We start from the raw sequence: 22,058 nt of genomic DNA on the forward strand, positions 1-22,058 counted from the left end.
GAGATAGAGGCAGCAAGGTGGGAGAAGCGACTAGTCAACTGGTGTGTGGACTATCCTATAAGCTTTTGCTTATCACATAGTGGATTAGTCACATCCCTACTGGAAAGTGCAGAAGAAAATTAGCTTACAGAGTTCTGCAAAGATGCAGTTATTTGTAAGGACAGAGCTAAACTGGCCTCTGCGTGTTTCCTGCACTTTAGTTAAAGGCTACACTTTGATCTCTCCAGTGATTGAACAGCCAAAGATGTGCAAAAGAGGCTAGCATGCATCAGAGGCAATATCCCCTGTAGGTTTGGGGATCTCCCATATGGTACCCCCCTCCCCCAAGAAAAATTCAACCAACATGACAGAATGAAAAGCCCCAGTCACATCTCACCTTTATTAATCTACAAACAGATTTACACAGATTGAATATTATAAAATCATTTTTCTTCCCTAGACAGACAACAAAGACTAACACCTCACTACTCCACATTCCTCCAGCCTCAGTATTTTTTCAGGCCATAGGGCAGGCTTAGCACAGATTTAGCACCTGGGAAAGGGGGGGAATTCCAGACAGCAGAGCTAGTGCGCTTGAAGTATCGCGGCTTGTTCTTGTAGAAAATATCCTCCAGCTTGGGGCTTATGATAGCCCCAAAGAGCGTAGTGACATCTGGAGGTTTGTAGTACTGGTGGATGACAGCTTGACTAAGCTGAGTCCCTGGAGAAGTAAGAGTGACCAGTTTATTAGACTGAACTTGCCTTTAATTCCTTCATTGAAACTTAGGTGTGTACAGACTGCTCTAGAAGCTGTACATTCCCCATCCCTCTGTTGCCTCAGACTGCAGAGCTCTAGGGAGGAACAGCTTTGCTTTGCCCTCTAGGAAATCAGAACCCTGGCATGCCCGTAGGTAGCACAGTGTGAACATACTAAGCACTGGACTTTGTTAGCAGAAGGATCTGAGGTACATGGGGCAAGCTGGGGAGGAGACGTTGCCTATGTCTCAGCAGAACCTTATGCCTTCTCTCAGAGAAAATGAAGGTTTCTGAATATTTAGTCCAATTCCCAGTATCCTAAAGGAGGGTTAATACGGTAACAGCAGTGCAAGAACAGCAGCCAGCATGGAGCTCAGCTGTAGCACTCAGAGGGATGGTGCCCTGGACACTGGCATTACCCCTACAGCTGAGCACATTAAAACCAGTCTCTGTCCAGCAGGTTTAGGCCCAACATGTAATTTTCAAAATCTTACACCAAAATTCATCCTGTCGCTGTGTGTTCTAAAGCTGCTAGTTCACAGGACGGGATTTGTTTAAACCTAATCTTGTCCCATGTGCCTCCAGAGGGGCACAGTACAGCTTGGTATGGTGTGCCATGTGCACAGCCCCAGGCTGGCCTCTAACAGTGCAATATCTCCCGTGGCCATGGGCAGAGAAGGTGCCACAGTCTGAGGGACCCATCAGGAGGGTTTCTGAACGGTCAGGGTTAGATTTCAGTGAGCTGACACATACCGTTGGCCCAGGCAGGGATGGGCTTGCGTGGCTGGCTCTCATCATCCGTGGAGTCATCGCTGTTCAGGTCCATCCCGTAATTATTTGGATTGATGGTGGGGGGCTTGGGCCCTTTCGGGCCCTGCGGGGTCATTTGATAGGAGTTACAGACAGGGGAATTCTAGAAACAAAGTAGATTAGTGGTGCTGCACTATAATAGCAGAGACACACTGAGCCCCAGGAACCCCTAATATTGCATTTTGGATGGTAGATCAGGATTCCACCCCCCATCTTACCTCCACTTCCACTGTTACATTCAGATGGTTACTAGCAGCATTGGCAGCTTTCTTCTCCTGCTCTGCTAGCCGCTGCTCCTCCTGCTAATAAGCAGAAATCACCAGGGCATAAGATTTTAGGAGTAACTGACCCTCTCCATGGCAAGGAGAACACACACCACGGCCTGCCATGGACAGGGTACTCGAGGAGCACCACAGTCCCTCTGCTGCTGCTGGAGACAGCTCTTGGTATAATGGCAGCAGCAGATACATATGGAGACTCCTTACCCGTTTCTTCTCTTTTTCCTCCATCTCCTTTTGGAGCTGCTCCTTCTCTCTAGCTGCCATCAGCTCCCTCTGCACACGTGCGGCCATCTCCTTCTCTTGCCGCTCACGTTCTCTGGGAGCCAAAGAAACACATCAGGTCACACTCAGAAGGGTGCAGACAATCTTCCCCATGACGACAATTGCACTTCCTCCTTCACCAGCTGCCCACTGCGTACTTCCCACTATGGGGCCTAGAACCAAGGATGTTGACTTGTGGGTAACTGACTAATCGAATAAGCTAGTCAATAGGGTGTCTCCGCCTTTGAAGTGTAGAAACAGCCCTAGGGCTGTTGCTACACTTTAAAAGTGAAAGTGCCACATGGAGCCCGAGAGCTTTGAAATGCCACTGCAGGAGCCCAGGATCAGCTGGTGAGTCCCCAGCTGACCCCAGGCTCCACACAGTGCTGCAACTTTGAAGTACCTCCTACTTTCCCCGCCCCTTGCTGCCTCTTTCTGATAGAGGCAGCAAAAGGGAATGGAGGGACTAATTGACAAGTTTGTTGACTATCCAATAAGCATTTGCTTATAAGACAGTCAGCTAGTCCATCACATCTCTTCCTGGCTGCTCCTTCTCATCCCCCACTCCAGGGCTGGGCTGACAGAAGACAGGGCTTTAATAGGCCCTTTCACAGGTCTATTCAGCCCTTGCTCTTTTCTGCAAGCACATGGAAGGTCATTTTTCACCTCTCTGCCTGGATCCTCTCCTGTTCCTTCTTCCTCTCGAGCTCTCTCTCGGCAGCCAGCTGCTTCTCCCTCTCTTGTTCCGCCTGCCTCTGCTCAGCGATCTTCCTTGCTCGCTCTTGCTCTTCCTCCTCCCTCTTCTTCTGCATTCGCTCCTTTTGGCGGCGCTCCTCCTCCTCCTGACAAGCAAAAGGAAGCAGTTGCCTCCACCTCACAAGGAAAGAGGGGATGTGCCAGAGAAGCACCTGGGTCAGCCTGCCTGGTGTCTTTCCATGGCTCATCACTACAGCATTGTCACTAAAGGCTCAGAAACGTGATGGACCAAAGCTTACAGCGTAGTTTCTGCTTCCCTTTCAGGGATGCACAATTACTGCTTGGCTCCCCCGATCACACTGGCACTGCCACGTCTCAGCCCTTGACCCCATGATTGCAGCTGGTCCTCAGCTCCAGATTACAATAGCTGCAGAGGTCTGGATTGCAGCTGAGGTTCTCTATAGATTACATGATGTCTAAGATCTCCCCACCCACCTCCTGCCCAGCCCCAGGAGCTGGAAGAGATCGCTCAAAACACTAGGACTTGTATTTCATTGAGGATGTGGAAGGGAATGAAGTGGCCCATGGGCCAGGTAGAAGCTGTGGTTCAAAACTCATGAAAAGCACAGAAATGGGTGTGCAGGAAAGGGTGGGTTGGCAACAAGGAGTCCCTCAGGGACCCGAGGGACAGAAGATGGTACTTTTCCCTCCTATGGCCTAATTCTCTCTCAGCTGTTCTCTGTGCAAACAGGCTCCCCCTCCCCTTGTTCAGGGACTGGGCCAGATCTGTGTTACTCTGGCTTCTCCCCTGCTACGTGCAGAACGGAGTGCAGCACTGTCTGCACACCCACTCCCTCAGCCCAATCTCTTCCTGCCTGCGCACACAACCCCAGCACAGCTCACCAGCTGCTGTGCCTTCTGCTTCCGGGCCTCCTCCTCTTGCCTGCGCCGGGCCTCAACCTCTTCCATCTTCTTAGCAGCTACCTTCTTCTTCACCTTTTCCTCTGCCAGCCTCTCCTCCCGCACCTGAGACAGTCAAACATACAGTGGGTCTGGACCTGGCTGGTGCCTCCGTGTGTATTACAGTCTCTCTGGTACACCAAGCTCATTGGAGTCCGAGACAGCTCTCCGCAAAGGGTAAAGGATGCCTTTCCCTTACCCAAGAGTCTAGAGGCCCAGTGGGTCTGTGCATAGTTCTTGGAGCATATGCTCTTTGGAACAGTGTCTTGCCCTGGGGTTTGCGCAATAGGATTCTGATTCCAACTGGTGTTTCTGGATGCTACCTTATTTTAATGGCAGACAACACCCAGAGCAGCGAGTCCAGCAGTGCCTGGGACCGTTCAGATAAGGAGAAGCTCTTTAACCACTCACAGCACATCTGAACTATCAGAACAAGCCTCACTTAGCAGAAACGATAACGACTCTAGCAGCCGCAGAGCAAACAAAGGCAAAGTGTAAGCAGATTCTCTCTGGTTCATGTGAAGGGCTTCCCAAGAGGGAACGTGGCCCATGGTGGAGAACAGGACATGGAAGAGGAGCAAGCTCCACAGACTAGGCTGCTCTGACTCTTCAGGACTGTCGGCACCACCCTGTCCTCTATGGAATAGCCCAAGACCTCAGACAGAGGAGGCTGGTGGGGGAAGATGATTTATTTGTGCACATTCTTTGGTTATTAACCAGACACAATGGCGTGTCTGGTGACCTAAATGCACCTCCGCCACATCATCCCTTTTGCCCCAAGGTTTAAGTTAAGGATGTTAAGGACAAGGATTAGTCGATCCCCCCCCCCCCACCCTTGCGGCCTCTATCAGATAGAGACAGCAAAAGGGGGGGAGAAGGGTTATTTCAAGGTAGCGTTTTAAAGGGGCAGTGCCGTGGAGCCCAGGGTCAGTGGAGGGCGTCCCTAATTGACCCTGGGCTCTTCGCAGCATGCAGCATCCTCCTGGAGACCGGGGTCAGCAGGGGACTTAAGAGCTAACCCTGGGCTCCATGAGGATGCTGCAGCTTTGAAATGCACATGAGCCCCTGCTGGGGACGCTTGAACATTTCAGTGCTGGCACCCGCGAGCAGCCCGGAGTCAGTGGGACTTCCCACTGGCCCCGGGCTGCACGCGGTGTTCCGCATTCCTCCTTTGAACTGTACAAGTACCCCAGCGGGGACTCGTGTACATTTCAAAGGAGGAATGCGGAAGTACCTATCGACTAGTCAATTAACCGCAATTTAACTGCAATTTAACATCCTTCGTTTAAGTCAGACCTTTAATGAAAGATTTCCCCATTAGCGCTGAGCAACGTCAACCCCGTTTGCCCCCCATGCAAGAGAGGACAGGACCCCTCTCCATGCTACTGCAGTTTCTACTCAGTCCCATAGGAAAACCACATTGTCCCCAGAGGCTCTATGGTCAGATTGGGCCCTTTTACCTTCTCACTCTTCTCATCAAACTGAGCAAGTTTCTGCTCGATCCGCCTTTTCTTCTCCTCCTCCATCTGCTCCACCCGCTCCCGAGCCTGCAGCACCTTGCGCAGACGCGCTTCCCGTTTACTGTAGGATGCAAGAGAGCTTGTTAGAAGCAGTTCAGAGCCAGAGCTGGAGCAGCTGGAGGGGCAGCCTCTCACAGTTTCATCTCCTCCAGGCGCTGTCTCTTCTCCTCCTCCAGCTTCTGTTTTCTCTGTTGCTCAGCCTCCTGCTTCTTCCTCAGGCTCTCCAGCCGCTGCCGCTCCTTCTCCTGCGGAGGGAGGGGGACACAACTCAGATTATACTTGGCTGCAGGGGTTCATTTCTGGCCCAGACAGGTTGGGCAAAGGCCGCCAGAAACAACCACCAGGGAAATTACAGCCACAGCCAATTCAGACCTCCCTGGAAGGGGGCCCAAGGGGTCCCAGTACCACAGTGGCTCAGTGAGGTGGCCTGCCCAGCCCTAAACCTCTTTAGAAGAAGCTACAATGGGAAGAGACAAAGCAGTAGTGCTAATTCAGCCACCCCATTGTCTAGGAGCTGGAGAGGAGCATCAGAAGCATCAGCTGTGGGGCAGTTCTTGTGCATCAGAAGCATCAACTCAAGATCAGTATGTTACTGCATAGGGCAGCAGCTCCCAACCTTTTCGAGGATATGGACCCCTTTGCACTCTATTAAAATTTTACAGGCCTGCCCCCAAACAACATAGCTGTGCCTGCAGCCTGCACGTCCCTCAGCCCATGCTGCTTCCCACCCACTAGGGCAGCAACTCAGGTTGAAGGAAGTGCTGGCTGCGATATGCTCCGCGCAAACTCCCTACAGTACTCCCCCAGACCACAGGTTGGGAACCACTGGCATAGGGTGAATTCAGGCACGCAGGAGTGAGTGGGTTTTAAGCTGTATTCACCACAGAAGACCAACTATTGTTAGCTGGTGTCAGTACTAGACTTAAGCATACAACAAGGGCACCAAGGTGATGTCCTGTGTAATCCTCTGCTCGCATCACACCTAAAGGTCCCCTCAAAGGTTTGAATTCTGGCCTCCATGCTTCCTGTTGAGGCAGGCTGGAATGGCTCTCAAATACAACAGTGAGCCCCTGTACCAAGCCAGAATCCCCTTCTCAATCCCTTCCTGCACCCCAACACACTATCCAGCCTGGAGCTCCCTTCCCAAAGACAGCAACCTGCACCCCCCCATACCTCAACATTGTCCCAGCCTGGAGGCCCCTCCTGCACTCAAATTCCCTCCCAGAGTTTGCATCTCACCACTTTCCACTCCCAAATCCCTGAGACCCACAGCCCAGTGAAAGTGAGTGAGGGTGGGGGAGAGCAAGTGATGGTGAGAGGGGGAAGGGGTAGATCCTCAGTTGCCCTGACATTTAAAAAGTGCTCTTGGACGTAAAAAGGTCAAAGCCCACTGGTCTATAGCATCAACCTGCTTTCATTATTTAGCATTCCTTCAATTTGTGTGTGAGTTGCAAATTTTATTAGTGATGACTTGTGGTTTTTTTGTAATCGGTGACCTGAAAGAAAATGTTAACTACCATAGGGCTGAGAACAGATACGCAACTGCTTAGTGATGATTCCACATTTATAATTACATTTAGAGATCTACCAATTAGCCAGCTTTTAATCCACTTGGTGTGTGCCATGTTCATTTTGTATTATTCTAGTTTTTTAATCAAAATGCCAGGTGGAACCACCACCTGTACGGTAAGCTTGTGGGTCATCACCCGCACACCAGGGAGATTAAATCCTTTGTTACTTCTACAGAGAAAAGAAAGCCACCTTCAGAGTACAGCAGAACACACTAAGTGAGGTATGCCCAAAGATTCCCAGCAGTGCACTAGCAGCTCTAGTGTCCATTACTAGAAACAGGCTGACGGGATTCAGTGATCTAGAAGCAGCCTGATTTCATCACACAATTTATATTTTAGTATTTTCAATGAATGCTTAGACACTGGCACAAGTGATCCCAAGCAGATCTGGTGTTTATTTGAAAGGTACCATGTATTAGCATAAACAGGAGACATGCATCCGTTTCACCCTAGCCCCTAAAGGGCATTCCAGTGAACCTGATCCCTTTTTACTTTACTGCTGTTCTAAAAAGGGTCACTTTGGCTGGTTCCTGCTGCCCTTTGAATGCTGACCTCTCTTCTCGCTGCTATAAAGCAAACACATTAGGGCTGTGTGCAAGTAGTAAACAAATTAAAGAGCACCCATTAGCAACACACAAAGTGCACTTGCTACAAGCTCAGGCTATGATTAAAGAGAGTCATTACTTACGACAAAGTCACCCTGTGTAAACAGAACATGGGGAAAATCAATAGTTACTTCCTGTAGAAATCACCATATAAACCTACAGCTTGACCTTCTTGGCTCATTTAGGTGGCTGCCCCCCAAGTGCCATGGACTTTGTTGGCAGTAGGCAGGGAGTGGTACCACATGGATGCAACTATCCATTTGCATGGAGCAGCTTGCAGAATCAGGGCACTAGTAGCTGATTACAGTTACCACCCTGCATTGATTCTGACCCCCAGATTGCAGGCAGAGGGGCAGACTCCTGCCAAGGGGGAGGGCATCCATTAGTGTGGACAGAGGCCATGATCTAGTTACTCACAGGAAAGCTTAACAAGGAGGCAATGTCTACCCACTCCATTGCATGTATCTGAAGTGGTACATTGAGAAATCCTCCTTGTCTTCACCTTCCCATGTGATGACTGACACCCTGGCGAATACCAGTTAGGGTGGAACACTGCTCCAACACCCCACAGAATCCCAAATGCAGGACGGGGGAGGGAGGTGACTGACTGAATTATTTTTACATTTCTAAGACAATGAAACAGCCAGAGTTTCTCCATTTGTCCGGTTAGGAAGGCTTACACTCTACAACTTCATAGTTGCCACTTTTTACCTCTGAGACCCACCCAGGCCTTTGCAATGACTCGGGCTCTCTCCCATCCCATCCCGTCCGACTCAAAGGAAACGGCTTTACCTTGGGATCGGTTCGGAGCGGAGTGTTGTGTTTGATGAAGGATTTCTTTATACTGTTTCGCCCCACAGAACTTGGGGCCATGAGCAGCTGGTTCTTCTGCACAGTGTGTAAAAAGGTCTTAAATGGACGCACAACCTGCGAAGAGAGCACAGAGAGCTCTAGCAGCTGAAGGAGAAGGGAAAAGTCTTAGAGGAAGTGGGCTGGGGCTTTGCCTCACTTTGCTGGCTGGGCAGAGTGGTGATGGAGTCTTTTTACTTGGAGGGGAGAGCCCGCCTTCCGCTGCTTGCTGCCCGTCATACAACTCATCCACAGCTTTCTTGTAACTTGGCTTTCTCCTGAAAGAGTTAATACATGGCTATCACACAGTGACCCAGCACAGGAAACTCTTCTCCTGATCTGAGCAACACTCATGATTCACGCTGTCACTAGGGATGTAAAGAGCCATTAAAAAACTTAACCCGTTGAACAACATAAATTTTTATCAGAGGGGTAGCCATGTTAGTCTGAATCTGCAAAAGCAAAGAGGAGTCCTGAGACACCTTAAAGACTAACAGATTTATTGGAGCATAACCTTTTGTGGGCAAAGACGCACTTCTGCACCTGATCAAGTGGGTCTTTGCCCATGAAAGCTTATGCTCCAATAAATCTGTTAGTCTATAAGGTGTCTCAGGACTCCTCGTAATTTTAATTGTTTACCTGGTAACCCAGCACCCATGTGGGATCTCAGTGAGTCTTTATAGAAAAGTTTGTGACTTCCATGTTCCAGGATGAGTCTGTCCAAGTCAGACCAGGCTGACTCCTAATAGTTTTGGGGACTCTGTCTCCCAGGCCTCCTGAACCAGGGCAGGAGGGGGAGGGGAAGGAGGAAGAATTAGTCAAGCTCCCTTCCTCCAGGAAGCAAAAAGTTTCAAAAGGCCAAATAGCCACATAACTAGTGGTGGGTATCTGCATTAGTTCTTTGATTCCAGACCCCCTGGGTAATTCTCAGTGAGGCAGGATCAAAAAGCTACCTACAAACTAGCGTATCAATAAACGACTATCCCATAGGCAAAGCAAAATAGCAAATAACTCTTTCAAAAATACATAGCTACAACACTGTATGGATCTGGGCTTTTAACAGCAATTGTCTGGTGATCTGGTTACAATTACTTGGCTAATGACGTGTTATAATGTGGAGAGAGAGAGAGAGAGAGAGAGAGAGACACACAGACAGAGAGAGAGAGAGAGAGAGAGAGAGAGAGACAGACAGACAGACAGACAAGCTTCCAGTGAAGGCATATAATGTGGAATGAAATTATCCAGCCACCCAGACTATTTCTCCTTCCCTCTCATGCGAAGGTACCTGGCGCTCGGGGGCTGTTCCTGGGCGTCAGAATGGTTCTCTGCAGAGAGAGAGTTATAGTTAGTTCCCTTTGGGAGAGCCCAAAGCCAGAGTCACCAGGCCTGGCAGCTAAGCCCTGTGAATATGTTGCTGGGAACCTCTTCTGCTGCTGCCATGAACTGAGCAGAGCTGGCCCTTCCTGCTAACAGCAGAAAGCGACTTAGCTACCTCCAGGCCCCAGCACCCTGACCACCATGCAATCCAATATCAAGTGTTCTCGTTACAAAACACTCTACGCAACAGTGCAGTTGTTGGTGGTATACTCTGCGCTTTGGCCTTCTGCATATAGACCCACAGAGACAACAGATCCTCCCTACCCACGTACGCCATAACAATCCTCCCATCTCTTCATGGGAGAGCACATTTCCTGAAGGAAAAACTATAACAAGAGCATCCAGCACAACCCAAAGGTCACTTGATTTGAGAGATCAGGTCAGTTCCTTGCAAAAGGAACCCGGTCAATAGAATGGGAGCCAAATTAAACAACCCCCAAAGCCGAGTCTTGTCCTTCCCTGAGTCTCAGTCAGAAGTGTGCCTCTGGCAGAGAGTTACCTTTATTGCTCCCCTCCGGCTGCTCTGCCACAAGCTTGCCACCTGCTCTCTTGGCATTCCTGGGGCCTCGGGGGTCCTGCAGAAAAGGCAACAGGATTTCAGTACGATGCCCAGAGACAAATAAAAACTCAGTCAGCATTTGAAAGTACTGTGTTCTGCAAAACACTGGGAATACAATAGGCACAAACCTTTTGAGTGAAGTCCCACCCTGTAACTATAAGAGAGAAAGTCCCACAGGAGTAACAAGCCACAGCATGTGCCAGCACTAAAGTTACTAGCAGCTGGTCGCATCGAACACACAAGTGGCAGGGTTGGGGAGGGAAATTGCTCATAGGAAACTGGCTGAACCCAGGCCATGTGACAACTGCGCTGGCTGCAGCCTTTCTTTTCCCAGGCAGTGGCAGATAGGCACAGAGTCACCAAGGGGAATGCTGGTTACTTCAAATACCTAATTGCATGCTAAGAAGTTGGAAGAATATAGGAGATCTCTATTTTATTACTATGTGTTCTCTATTTGATTCACATCTTGCAGTCTTCAGCATGACTGAGAGTCAAAGAGTGGACTGGGCCTTTTAAGAGGAAACTGGACCAGTATGCTTCATTAACAGCCTCAGAATGGAGCCTGAGGGAGGGCAGCTGGTATCTGTAAAGAGCCAGCAAGGAAGCTGCAGAGAGTTAGCAGGTTCTTGCATGGAATAGAGAGTTGCAGGAGAATTGGAGACACCAAGGAACAAGACTTCAGCCAGGCAGAGCTGGAAACAGCCAGCTAAAAGCAGGGAATTGAGTTGGCCTAGTAATTCTGGGAGCATCCAATGGAAAAGGGGTTACACAGGTCAGGGCCTGCTTGGAGTCTGGGATTAGTGTATGTCAGCAACAACCCTGCACAGATAAGACTTCCTGGTATAGGCAGTGCTGAGGTGCCTCATTAACCCCAAATGGCTCTGGGAAGTGACCCAGGTAGGCAGGCTCTGCCAAGAAACAGACTAACTTGGTCCTCAGAAGAGCAGGGGTATGAGAGATAAGTCAGATTTCCCTAACACTTAACGTTTCCCTCGGGCTTTAGGTAGGACAACATGTCTGTAGGATTTTGTTGTTGTAATGCTTCTGATTCCTATAGCCCTAGTGGCTACTAGAGAAAATTATTTTGCTTTGGAGAGTCGTTCGGAGTCACTACATTTTCATACTGACCACAGGCCCCCAAAGGGAAATCTCTGCCAGGTGCCAAATGCTGTTGGTAGACAGAGATGCTGTAACCCAATGAACCACTCTAAAAATGGGAGATTCACGGGATTATAATTGGGAGAGAAGTGCTGGTGATGGGCCAGGGACATGAGGACTTGAAACAAACTTGTTTGCTTAATTTTGGGGCTTTTCCTCATGAGCTCAACTGAAGGAAGCACAGATCAGGGAAGAAGTGGTTTCAGCCTATGTGTTAATTACAATATTCAGTAATTCTCTAACATACAGAGATGGACAAGCCCTTACCTCTCAATATATATAATTTTTTTTTCAATGACTCAGCTGCAGCGGACAGAGGGGAAGAGAGTGGCTAGCATAGCAAGCAGGGGGTACAGCCTTCTAGTTACACCTAAACATTATTTAAAGGTCCCCAGGAAAGTTTTTAAAGTTGCATTCAGTTTAAGTTCCCAATTTAATAATGGTGTGCAGACTGAACAACAGTTTAACCAAAATACTCCCCACTACAGGTTGGACCTCCCAAAACTGCAACTACCAGCAAGACCACGGGTGTTCCTGGACCAAAGAGTCCTGGCTGTGCGCCCCAGTGGCAAGAGGACTGGCGGTTCAGAGCCCAAACCTCGGTAGCACAGCAGGGGCCATGGCAGCCCACTTAGCAGGACCAGGGACGTGGCAGTCACAACTGCTACAGTAGCGGGGCTGGGGCCAAAGACATGGCAGCCCTGGTGGGGTAGGGAGCACAGCTGGGGCTGGCAATGGAGAGGGATGGTGGTCTGGGGAGTAGGGGACCAACTCTGGTCTAGCAAATTCCCTCATTTGGGACCGGTCAGGTCCTGAGTATGCTGGACACCATGAACAGCCTCATTTATTAGCCTGCGAAGGGCTGAAGATTCTCCTCCCACCCCCAAGTATCTGATCACCATCAGCATCTAAAAATGACCAAGTAAAGAGAAGCCACCAATTTCCCCCACTAATATAAAAAAAATCCTTGCTGTGCTCTGGATAACAGTGATGCCATCAACTTGCCCAGGGCAAGTTGAACTAAGGAGTTTTTCAAAGTTCTCCTCCAGTGTTTACATAATGTGAGCCCTACCCAGATCTTACCTCCTTAGAGGGGGTAGTAAGTCCCTGCTCAGATCTGCAAGAAAGAGTTGGACATTTAGTGGCAAAAACAGTACCAGCTCAGAGCTGTCTGGGGGCAATGACACATTATATGCCAGGTAGCCATTGAAGAAATCCCCCAAATGTGACATTAAATACATTTATTTTGCACCTTTCACCCATCACCACAGGATGCCTTTCAGAACAGGGCCTCCCAGAGCCAGCTTAAGAGCACTGTTATAGTTCTTTGGGGCCCATTTTGACAAAAAGCTTTGCAGACATCACAGCCTTTAGTCAAATGCCTAAAAGGCACTTTTCAAGCCCATCCAAAACAAAGGAACACGGTGGGGCAAGATGAACATTGTCAATTCTAATTTCTTACATGGGTTTGCAACCTTAGTCAAGACACAAAGGCAACAAAATATGAAAAAATGTGTTTAAATGATAAGAAACCCACTATGGTAAAATTTAGATTTAACATTAGCTGGGACCTTAACTATTTACACTAGACTCCAAAAGCTCAAACTTGAGGGAAAAGCCTGGGTCTGTAGTCATTCTGGCTAGTAAGGAACAGGAAGTGGCTCCTTGAGATGCGGCCTGGGGAGCGGATAGAAGGGATGTCAAATGTATATCAATTACATGATTAGTCGATAAGGGCCGCTCTGCAGAGCTGTAGCGGGGGTAGCTCCTGGAGCCGGCTCAAGCAGGGACTGAGCTGTCCCTGGAACTCCAGGAACCACCTGCGCTGCACCTCTGCATTTTAAACGTAGTAAGAGTCACCGATTTCTTACTGCATTTAAAATGCCGAGGTGCAGTGTCCCACACCAGTGCAAGCAACATCCCTAGCAGATAGGCCTCAAGAATGTCTAAGGAGTTGAGAAAACTTGCAGGAGTAGCCTCACCTGACAGGGACAGTTTTTTCTTCATCCTTAAGGCTCTCCACAGAGCCATGACCTGGAGGGAGAAAGACAAAGTGAAAAACAAAAAGTAAAGTCCAAGCAAAGACTATTCCTGTCAATCAAACCGTGCAACTTGCACATCCATCAGGCAAGAGTATTCTGAAAAGGTTCCTGCTACAAGTTATCACATTTTACGAAATGTAAGCAGCCATCGGGGTCCACAAATTGCTTTTAAATGGGCTGAACTAGTTCTGCAAGTGCAGTAAAACTGCCTAGCCTTATTGCTCCAGGGACAGATAAGCCCCCCATGTCACTCAGATTTCAATAGACTTTCCTGAATCAAGATACGAGCCTGATTTATACACAGGTCTGGGTGAACAAAAAAGCTTTCTGACTACCCCAATAACTGATCTATTTATTTTTGTTGTCACCGTGAAGCAATGGGATGGACATTCAATACCTGCTGACAGTTATTTATCTGCATCAGGTTCCCATAGTGCAGTTCTCACTCTAGAATGGTACAAGAGATGTACATGAGCATAGATTGGTTTAGCAATCAGAAGCTACCTGCCACCAACTTCCACCCACCCACAACCACATTCAGTATTTACATTGAAGTGTTTAGATTTGGACTCTTCCACTCATTGTGTAAGGCCTTGTCCAACCTCCATGGATTTTTAAGCAATTTTACAGATGCATTAAGAACCTTAATCCACCCTAATGTAGTAATTAGGATTAACCAACAAGCCCTGTCTTATCGGTTAACAGTGTAAACTACTACATGCTAACATCCCTAATGAGTAGTGATGGCCACTACGTGAGAAATGCTAGCAGAAACTGGACAAAACTGTTTTCAGTGCTGGCTCAAGGGGCTGCACTGGTGAGAACACCGTCAGTCTTGGTTCCATTTCCTGGTCTACAGAGTGCTTTAGGCAGAGTCTATTCTGCAGAAACTTATACAAAACTCTCTAGATCTTGCTGAGTCATTGTCAGGAGCTGTGGGAACCATAGTGTAGATGAAGCCAATCTCTAGCGTGATTCTAGAGAAATAGTTTAACTGCAGCTATTTAGCAGCTGCGTTTCCATTTTGCTCTACAAAACGGTCTCCCACAGGAAATACTTCATTAAAATGGGATTATGATTACAAAAAGTTTGGGACCCCCTAAGGTAGATAAATAGAATTGAAAGAAGTGTACGAGCTTTCTTAGGGTTGGGTACTTGACCAGTCCATAATTAGTCAATCAATCAAATACTGACAAATAATGTCAAAATGTTCATATTTGAAAGCACCAATTTATTAAACCAGTAAATACTAAAGAGTGAAGACTCTACTCTCCAGTAGTTAACTAAGTAGTTTTAACTCAAAAACGGAATACAAAATGAAATGAAGTTCTAAAAAGTAGAAGAATGGCACCATGTTGCAATCAAGAAGGGAAGACAGAACATTCTTGCTGTAATATTTGACAATATTTTACCATGGTCAAACAACAGGCAGTCAACTGACCAGTCTCCAAGGCTAGTCTTCCTATTTTCCACAATTAAGCCATGGGATAAGACTATCCCTAACCATCTTTAGATGTTAGGGAAAGACTGTGGAGTTTACAATTGGAAGTTTCATACTCACTCACCTGCTGTCTGTTTACTTTTTGCATTTCATTTAGCCCCCATAACAGAGGGAAAGCTGTCTGAACCAGAAAGTGAAACTTCTGCACTAAAACAATGTTTGCTTCCCCAACATGGCAAAAAAAGATCTTTAAAATCTAATTATTCCCCCACAAAACAAACCCCCGTTTCAAGTTACACACACACACACACACACACACGATCTAATTATTCCCCCACAAAACAAACCCCGTTTCAAGTTTTACACACACACACACACACACACACACACACACACAACTTTTCTACTCATACTAGGTTTTGAAAGCCCTGGCCCCTCTTTGCCCTCTTAGAAAATGGCAGTCCTCAAACCACTTGCCACTTTCTGTTTATGAGTCTGTGTTACAAAAGTAGCTACTGTGGTTCCAGGGGGAAGGTGCAGGCCTTAACTGGCAGCAAGTTTAAAAAGGAGAATCATTGTTAAAAAAAAAAAAAAAAAAAACCCACTGGACTTTGCAAAGAATCCACAAGACTCAAGAGGAATGTATGTCGGAACTCTGGTTTCATAAATCACATTCTCACTACCTACATTGATCATGAATATTTAGGTGGCCAGTTACCAGCTAGAGATGCTGGCTTTTGTGAAGTCAACACTGCACTACAGGAGTCACAGTTCAGTGAGTTTCTCTAGAGCTGGTATTTCTTTTTAGCAAGCCAGTTTAAATAAACTGACATTTAATTGAAATTTGTCTAACCCAAGGATACTTGCTGTATCCAGCTCAATACTGCAGCCTTCCAATGCTGAACAACAGGCAGAGAACCTGGGAATGGAGCAAAACAGAATTGCTTTGTAAGCCTGAAAAAAACTTACAGTTTGCATGGCTGGAGGCTAGAGATGACTGACGAGCTGCAATCCTTTTGGACCTAGCCCTGCTGACTGACTTCCGGATCATGCTTTCCCTTTTGCTGGCCAGTGAGAACTTCTCTGCCAATGAGGTCTGGTGGCTCATGGAGGTTCTGCACATCAAACTTCGACGAACAGAGTGACGGTTTGATTTGGAGCCAGTTGGGGTGTGGGTGCCGTCCTTTAAATCCTGGGAAGGCTCCTTTACTGACTCTTGGTTGTCCTCTGGCTTCTGTGCAGAGATATCCATTTCCTCAGTGGCAGGCTCCCTATTTACAATGGCTTTGGTAATGGCTGTATTTGCTATTTTTAATTTAGATGCACTTCGGCCCTCTTTTGACCCTTTTGGCTCAGTGGTTTCGGGAATCAACAGCACAGAGGGTGCAGGGGCAGGCTGCAGTTTTACTGTCCCAGCTTTCTTGGGAGAGTCATCATCTGAACTCAAGACAATGACCTTGGAGATCCTGGCCTCTGTCTCAGGTGAATTTCTCTTTAAACATAACTCAGCACTATTGCGATCATTGACACTGATATTTACAAAGGGGACCCTCCCATCCACTGGCTCGACAGCTGACTTCTGAGGAGGTGCCACAGAGCGTGCATCAGATACCACTGCCCGGGATCTTGTTACCCGTCGAAGTGGGATGACCTCTTGCATAGCCCTGGTTATTTCCAGGTTCTCTTTGCTTCGGAGTCTTCTGGAATATCGCTTAGCAGATGCTCGCTTGGCACTCCTCGATAACCTAATAACAGAAAGGGTGCAGCACACTGAAGCTTGATTCAGAAGCATTACGGGCCATGTGAAAATGGACTAGACAGATAGCTAGCCAACATTTCATTTACATGCTAGAGCTGGAGGTAAAAAGAATGAAATAGCTATCTAGTCATTATACTCCATACATCATTTGCACTAATGATGCAGAGGTCCTGTGATAAAAATAGTACGTGATCACATAATTAAAGATTGTATCCTAATGCATAAGCACAGGAGGACTGAACCAAGTTGTATGTGCAACCTGAGGCCTGGCACTTTCTCACTTCTGACTACATGACTTTGTAACATGCATTCTATTTAAGAGGAATTTGTTCAATTTTGTCGCCTCTTCAATCAGCTAGGAACTCCAGCTGGGAATCTGAACCATGGGCTGTCAGGATGGCATTTAAAAGTGTTTCTGATTTGCAGGGCACCATCAATTAGCCTATTTGTTAAGGTCACAGTCCTGCAAAGGATTAACCAAAATAGTTTTGTTCAAATTCAACAGGAAAAAAAATTCAAACACTTGCTGTTAATCAACAAGTGTCTTAATTTGTATGGGCTGGATTTTGTCACTCTACTAACCTAGAGTATACCTTGCTCTCAGGTCACTGAAATAAACATGAGTAAAGATGACAATATGGGTAGAACAACTTTATGAAGTCATGTTTTGCTTATGTTGCTGTACATTAAGATTTTTTTCTTCTGAGTTTGAACAGCTGAGAATGAATGACTGAGAAATAGCCCTTATCATAATAATGATGTTTTATATGGGGCAAGTACAAGCTGCCATCCTGACCGGGAGCATTTAATTCCCACTGTGCACTCATTTTGTTCTCGTGTAAATGAGTACTGAAGTTGAAGGGTCCTACGGATATAAACCAGATCTACAATGACCCTCTCAGTATGATCAGATGGGTCTCCTAAAGCATGAGCTAGGAATGCCTTGTGAAGAGTGAGAAAGCTGATGTTAAACTAAGGATGTTAAATTTTGATTAGTTGATAAGGACTAGCGTGGCATTCCACCTTTAAACGATTGAAACTCTTCATGGAGCCTGAGGCCAGCGGGAGTCCTGCTGACCCTGGGCTCCACATGGGCACTTCCACTTCGAAATGTACAAGAGCCCCAGTGGGGACTCTTGTATATCTCAAAGTTGGAATACCTCTGCTGCAGCCCTGTCCCCTCCCACAGAGCTGGAGGAAACCGACATAAAAATCAGCTCCCCCCAGCACCTCTTCTTCCTTCCCCTTGCTGCCTCTTTGTGACACAGGCAGCAAGGGGAGGAAGCTGCTAGTCGACTATCCGATAAGCTTTTGCTTATCGGATAGTCGACTAGTCACTTACATCCCAACGTCACTCAGCTGCCAAGTTCAGTTAATTATCATCTCAGGTATTTTTAGGGGTTTCTAAAATACATTGGTTATTTTCTCTCCCCCAGAATCTTGTACATTCAGAGTCTACAGTCCCAAACAGTTATGTTCCTGAAAAAATTACTTTAAGAGAAACAATGGTAAGTAAATCCAATTTCCTCATAAGAATTAATATGAGATTCAATGGAATATTTTTTCAACAGACAAAAGGCAGAATATGTATAGACAATATACGTTTTAGACCATTTAATTCTATACACAACAGTAATGATTATGAAGCCTTGTGAGGGGGTGGAGTCAGAAGATTGAGAATTTCCCACGGAACATCTTGCTACTAAATGATGAAATACCACTTGGCTGAGTCCTCAATAATTATTACACATTATTAATGTATCCTCATACTCTACACTATCCCTCTGGAGTGCACCACGCTCTCCTCCAGAGAGAGAGAGAGAGCTGCAATGCCCCTTTAAGTATGTTGGCCCTACCACAAGTATACTGCCCTAGTAAGTAGACCAGGAAGTCTAGGCACAAGACTCTATAGCTGTGATATCCTGCTTTATGGAGATGGGGCTGCCAGCCTATTCTGGTTCCAAATCCCAGAAGGCAGCGGACAAAGTAGGCAGCCAAGTGACTTATAAGAGAGCAAACACAACCTTAAACAAGCATGTGCTCTAGTAGATAAGCAATATAACAATGTTAACCGGGATGTTAAGTGAGGAGTTACAGTAGTTAAGATCGGTTGCTTGGCACCAATTCTGAGATTTAGTTATTTATTTTTTGTAATTGTCACAGCATCTTAGATGCCCTTTGTGCAACTCCATTAAGTCTGACAAGCACTGCTATGATGCAGAACAGGAGCAGTGCACGTATAGTTTGTTTAGGACTGGTATAGTTAGAAAATATGAACATGGGCAGCACAGTTTCTGTGCAGTTTAGTGTTGAAGTTCAGAGCAGTGTTTCTCAAATGCAGCCACCAGGGGGACTTCCTGAATCCACAAGAGTCTCTTGAGGAGATGGGGAAAGGGGTGGGGGGGGGGAGAGAGCAGCCCTTCTCTGCTGTACCCACAGTCAGTCATGCGACTCTAGGACTAGGCTTTACATCCACCATCCGCTGATTCAGCCTCTGGGGGTGGGCTGCAACCCCACTGGCCCAAGAGTCAGGGAGCAAGCTAGGGATGTTAAATTTTGATTAATCAGCTAATCGAACAGTTGATGGACTTTTTATTGACTACTCAATTAATCAATAATGCCTCCCCCTTTGAAATGTATAAGAGTAGCTCTGGGCTCCTGTACATTTCAAAGGGAGAGGAGCAGCAGTTGGGACCAGTGCAAGCGGGGACTGTTTCAATCCCTGCTTGCACTGTTTCACCGCTGCCCTCTTCCTCCCTTGCCCCCATGGAGATGGTGTTCCCCTCCTTGCTGCCTTTTTCTGATAGAGGCAGCTGGGGGGAGGAGCAGGGAAGCAACTAGTCGAGTTCCTACTTGACTACCCAATAAGCATTTTCTTATTGGGTAGTCAACAAGTCACATCTCTAGAGCAAGCTTCACTCTCTTTCCCACAGGGACAGGCTTTTTTCTCACAAACACCATCCCCTTTTCTGGTAGTGGGCTCCGGGATTCAGCCCATCCCTCCTCACTCTATCCATGTGGCTCCCGCTCTGGGCTTCAGAATGGCCAGCCTCACCAGGTGTTATGGTGAGGCAAAGAGCATGGTGAGCCCAGGAGTTCAGGACAATGAGAGGTATGGAGAAGCAGTGGGGATGATAGATTCCGGGGGAGGCAGAGGGGATGGATGGGTAGATGAGGGAGGCAGCAGGAATAATATGCAAAATCTTGTCTAAGATCCCAAATCAGGAAAGTCTGCATTAACAGCTGCAGATACAGCCCTTCTCACCTTTTCCTGATTGGGTCTTTGTTCTCATCCGGAGCATTAGAAAGTCGCCTCTTCACACGATTTTTCTGGGATGGTGTTTTTGGCATCAGCTCTGGCTCATCGCTGAAACTGCTGTTTTAACAAAAAGTTGTCAAGGAAGAGAAATCAGCATCATTAGGGCAAGAAGGTACTTGCATCTGGGCACATTCGTCATAGCACATCTCCATCTGGCCAACACACAAAGGGGATGCTGGGAGAGTTCACAAAGTCTTGCATCTGCCAGGTGAGAAGCAGGACCCATGCCCCACAGTATACTACAGCTCAATCAACAAGCTTGGCTCCATCTAGTCACAAAGCTCCAGCTATGTGATTGAGTCCATTCTGTCCATCTGTATTGGGGTAGGGAAGATGTCTATCTGTCTCATCCATAGGGGCAGTGGAGAGTCTCTGCATTTATGTATCTGTTCATATCTGTGGATTTGTCTCTACAGAGGGCTGATGCCTCAATATGCGGGTTCTCTGCACATGTTCTGGTGTGTCTATTTGAGGAAGTTAGGAGCTACATCCATCCCCACTGTGGTGCGTGAGATGCCGGGAGAAGCTGACAGCACTGCCAGACCTCACTATCTCAAGCTCCATTCGGGTCCTGGACCAAATCCTTCCTCCCGTGGCATTCTTCAGCCTACACAGCCAGTGCTAGACCAATCCACCCACTAGGCCATTCCATCCCTCCTTGCTGAAATTGGTGATGGATCCAGTGCCCTCCCCCAGCTGGATCCACCACCCTAGTGCTGAACCAGAACTCCCACCCTGCCTGATCAATGCTTCCCCCATACAGCTCACCCAGTGCTGGACCAGAATCCATCCCCCTCATCCACATGCTGGATCAAAATCCTCCCCCCAGAGCTCCATTCTGCTCCTTGCAGCGCTGGACCAGAACCGAACCCCCACCGTTCCCATTCCCCCTCCGGGCGGCGCTGGTCCAGAACCGAACCCCACCGTTCCATCCCCCCTCTGGGCGGCGCTGGACCAGAACCGAACCCCCACCATTCCATCCCCACCCCCCCGGGCGGTGCTGGACCATAACTGAACCCCCACCATTCCATCCCCACCCCCCGGGTGGTGCTGGACCATAACTGAACCCCCACCGTTCCATGCCCCCCCCCGGGTGGTGCTGGACCATAACTGAACCCCCACCGTTCCATCCACCCCCCCCGGCGCTGGACCAGAACCGAACCCCCACCGTTCCATGGCCCCCCCCCGGGCAGCGCTGGACCAGAACCGAACCCCCACCGTTCCATCCCCCCTCCCCCCAGCGCTGGACCAGAACCGAACCCCCACCATTCCATCCCCCCTCCCCCCAGCGCTGGACCAGACCTCACTGCCTCCCCAGGCCGCTCCATCCCCACTTCCGGGCTGGCGCTGGACCAGCACGCGCCCCCGCACTGATCCCCACCCCCACTCCATCCCCAGCCGGTGCTGGACCGGAAACGACCCCCCAGCCCGCTCCGTGAGCCCGCCCCCCCGGCGCTGGACCGGAGCAGACCCCCCCCCCCCATCACGCTTCATCCCCACCGGCGCGGGGCCAGAACCCGCCCCCACCTGCTGAACATCTTGGCGGCCTCCACGCCGATCTCCCGCAGCCAGACCATGTCGACGGCGTCCACCTGCCGCAGGAACTCGGCCAGCTTGCGGTTGCAGAGCGCGGGCAGGTGCGCGGGGCCCGACGCCGGCTCCATGGCTCCGTCCGTCCGCGCCCGGCCTGTGGCAGGGACCGTCCTTGTCCTGGGGCGCGCAGCGCCGCCAACCCGCCTCAATTTTCAAATCTAACTGTCCGCCGACGCGCCTGTCGTCACCGCCTCTGGCCAATCACACAGCGCCGCGCGAGGGCGGAGGCCGCCATTGGCCCAGAGGCCCATGAGCGTCACCGCGATGGGTGAAAGGGGCGTACGCAGCCCGCACCATAGATACCCGAACAGGCCCGTCTAGCCACTACCCCCCCCCCCCCCCCCCCACACACACACACACACACACACACGCGTAGAGCCTGATGCGGAGGAATCAACCTCTGGAAGAGGAGCTCGCCGGTATGGGCGGAGCTTCTAGCGAACCCCCTCCCTTCCCTGCCGTGATGGACGGAAGCGGGAACCAATTAATACGGCGCTCGGGCAAGGCGCTTTGTGATTGGTG

The 22,058-nt window shown here is 48.6% G+C and overlaps 1 protein-coding gene across 1 annotated transcript; it reads right to left on the reverse strand.

The window, feature by feature from the left end:
• Nucleotides 1–360: 360 nt before the first annotated feature.
• INCENP (inner centromere protein) lies at nucleotides 361–21,853 on the reverse strand. The gene is made up of 17 exons (XM_075928362.1): nucleotides 21,471–21,853; nucleotides 19,890–20,000; nucleotides 15,835–16,610; nucleotides 13,365–13,416; nucleotides 12,466–12,499; nucleotides 10,165–10,240; nucleotides 9,574–9,613; nucleotides 8,449–8,566; nucleotides 8,232–8,366; nucleotides 5,399–5,508; nucleotides 5,204–5,324; nucleotides 3,687–3,809; nucleotides 2,754–2,929; nucleotides 2,031–2,142; nucleotides 1,764–1,847; nucleotides 1,489–1,648; nucleotides 361–700 (listed from the first exon to the last, which is right to left on the reverse strand). Exons 1-17 carry the CDS (start codon nucleotides 21,605–21,607, stop codon nucleotides 486–488), a joined length of 2,580 nt encoding a protein of 859 aa, XP_075784477.1. The 5' UTR covers nucleotides 21,608–21,853; the 3' UTR covers nucleotides 361–485.
• Nucleotides 21,854–22,058: the final 205 nt, after the last annotated feature.

The sequence above is a fragment of the Pelodiscus sinensis genome, chromosome 4, assembly GCF_049634645.1.
Source record: "Pelodiscus sinensis isolate JC-2024 chromosome 4, ASM4963464v1, whole genome shotgun sequence".
Classification (NCBI taxonomy): domain Eukaryota; kingdom Metazoa; phylum Chordata; order Testudines; family Trionychidae; genus Pelodiscus; species Pelodiscus sinensis.

Excerpts from the sequence above, each read along its gene's own strand:
- INCENP (XM_075928362.1), bottom strand. The coding sequence starts at position 21,607 with ATGGAGCCGGCGTCGGGCCCCGCGCACCTGCCCGCGCTCTGCAACCGC. Across the intron at positions 1,848-2,030 it reads AGGAAAAAGAGAAGAAACGG|CAGGAGGAGCAGCGGCTAGC; the intron begins GTAAGGAGTCTC and ends TCTGCTTATTAG. Across the intron at positions 1,649-1,763 it reads ATGTAACAGTGGAAGTGGAG|AATTCCCCTGTCTGTAACTC; the intron begins GTAAGATGGGGG and ends CTTTGTTTCTAG.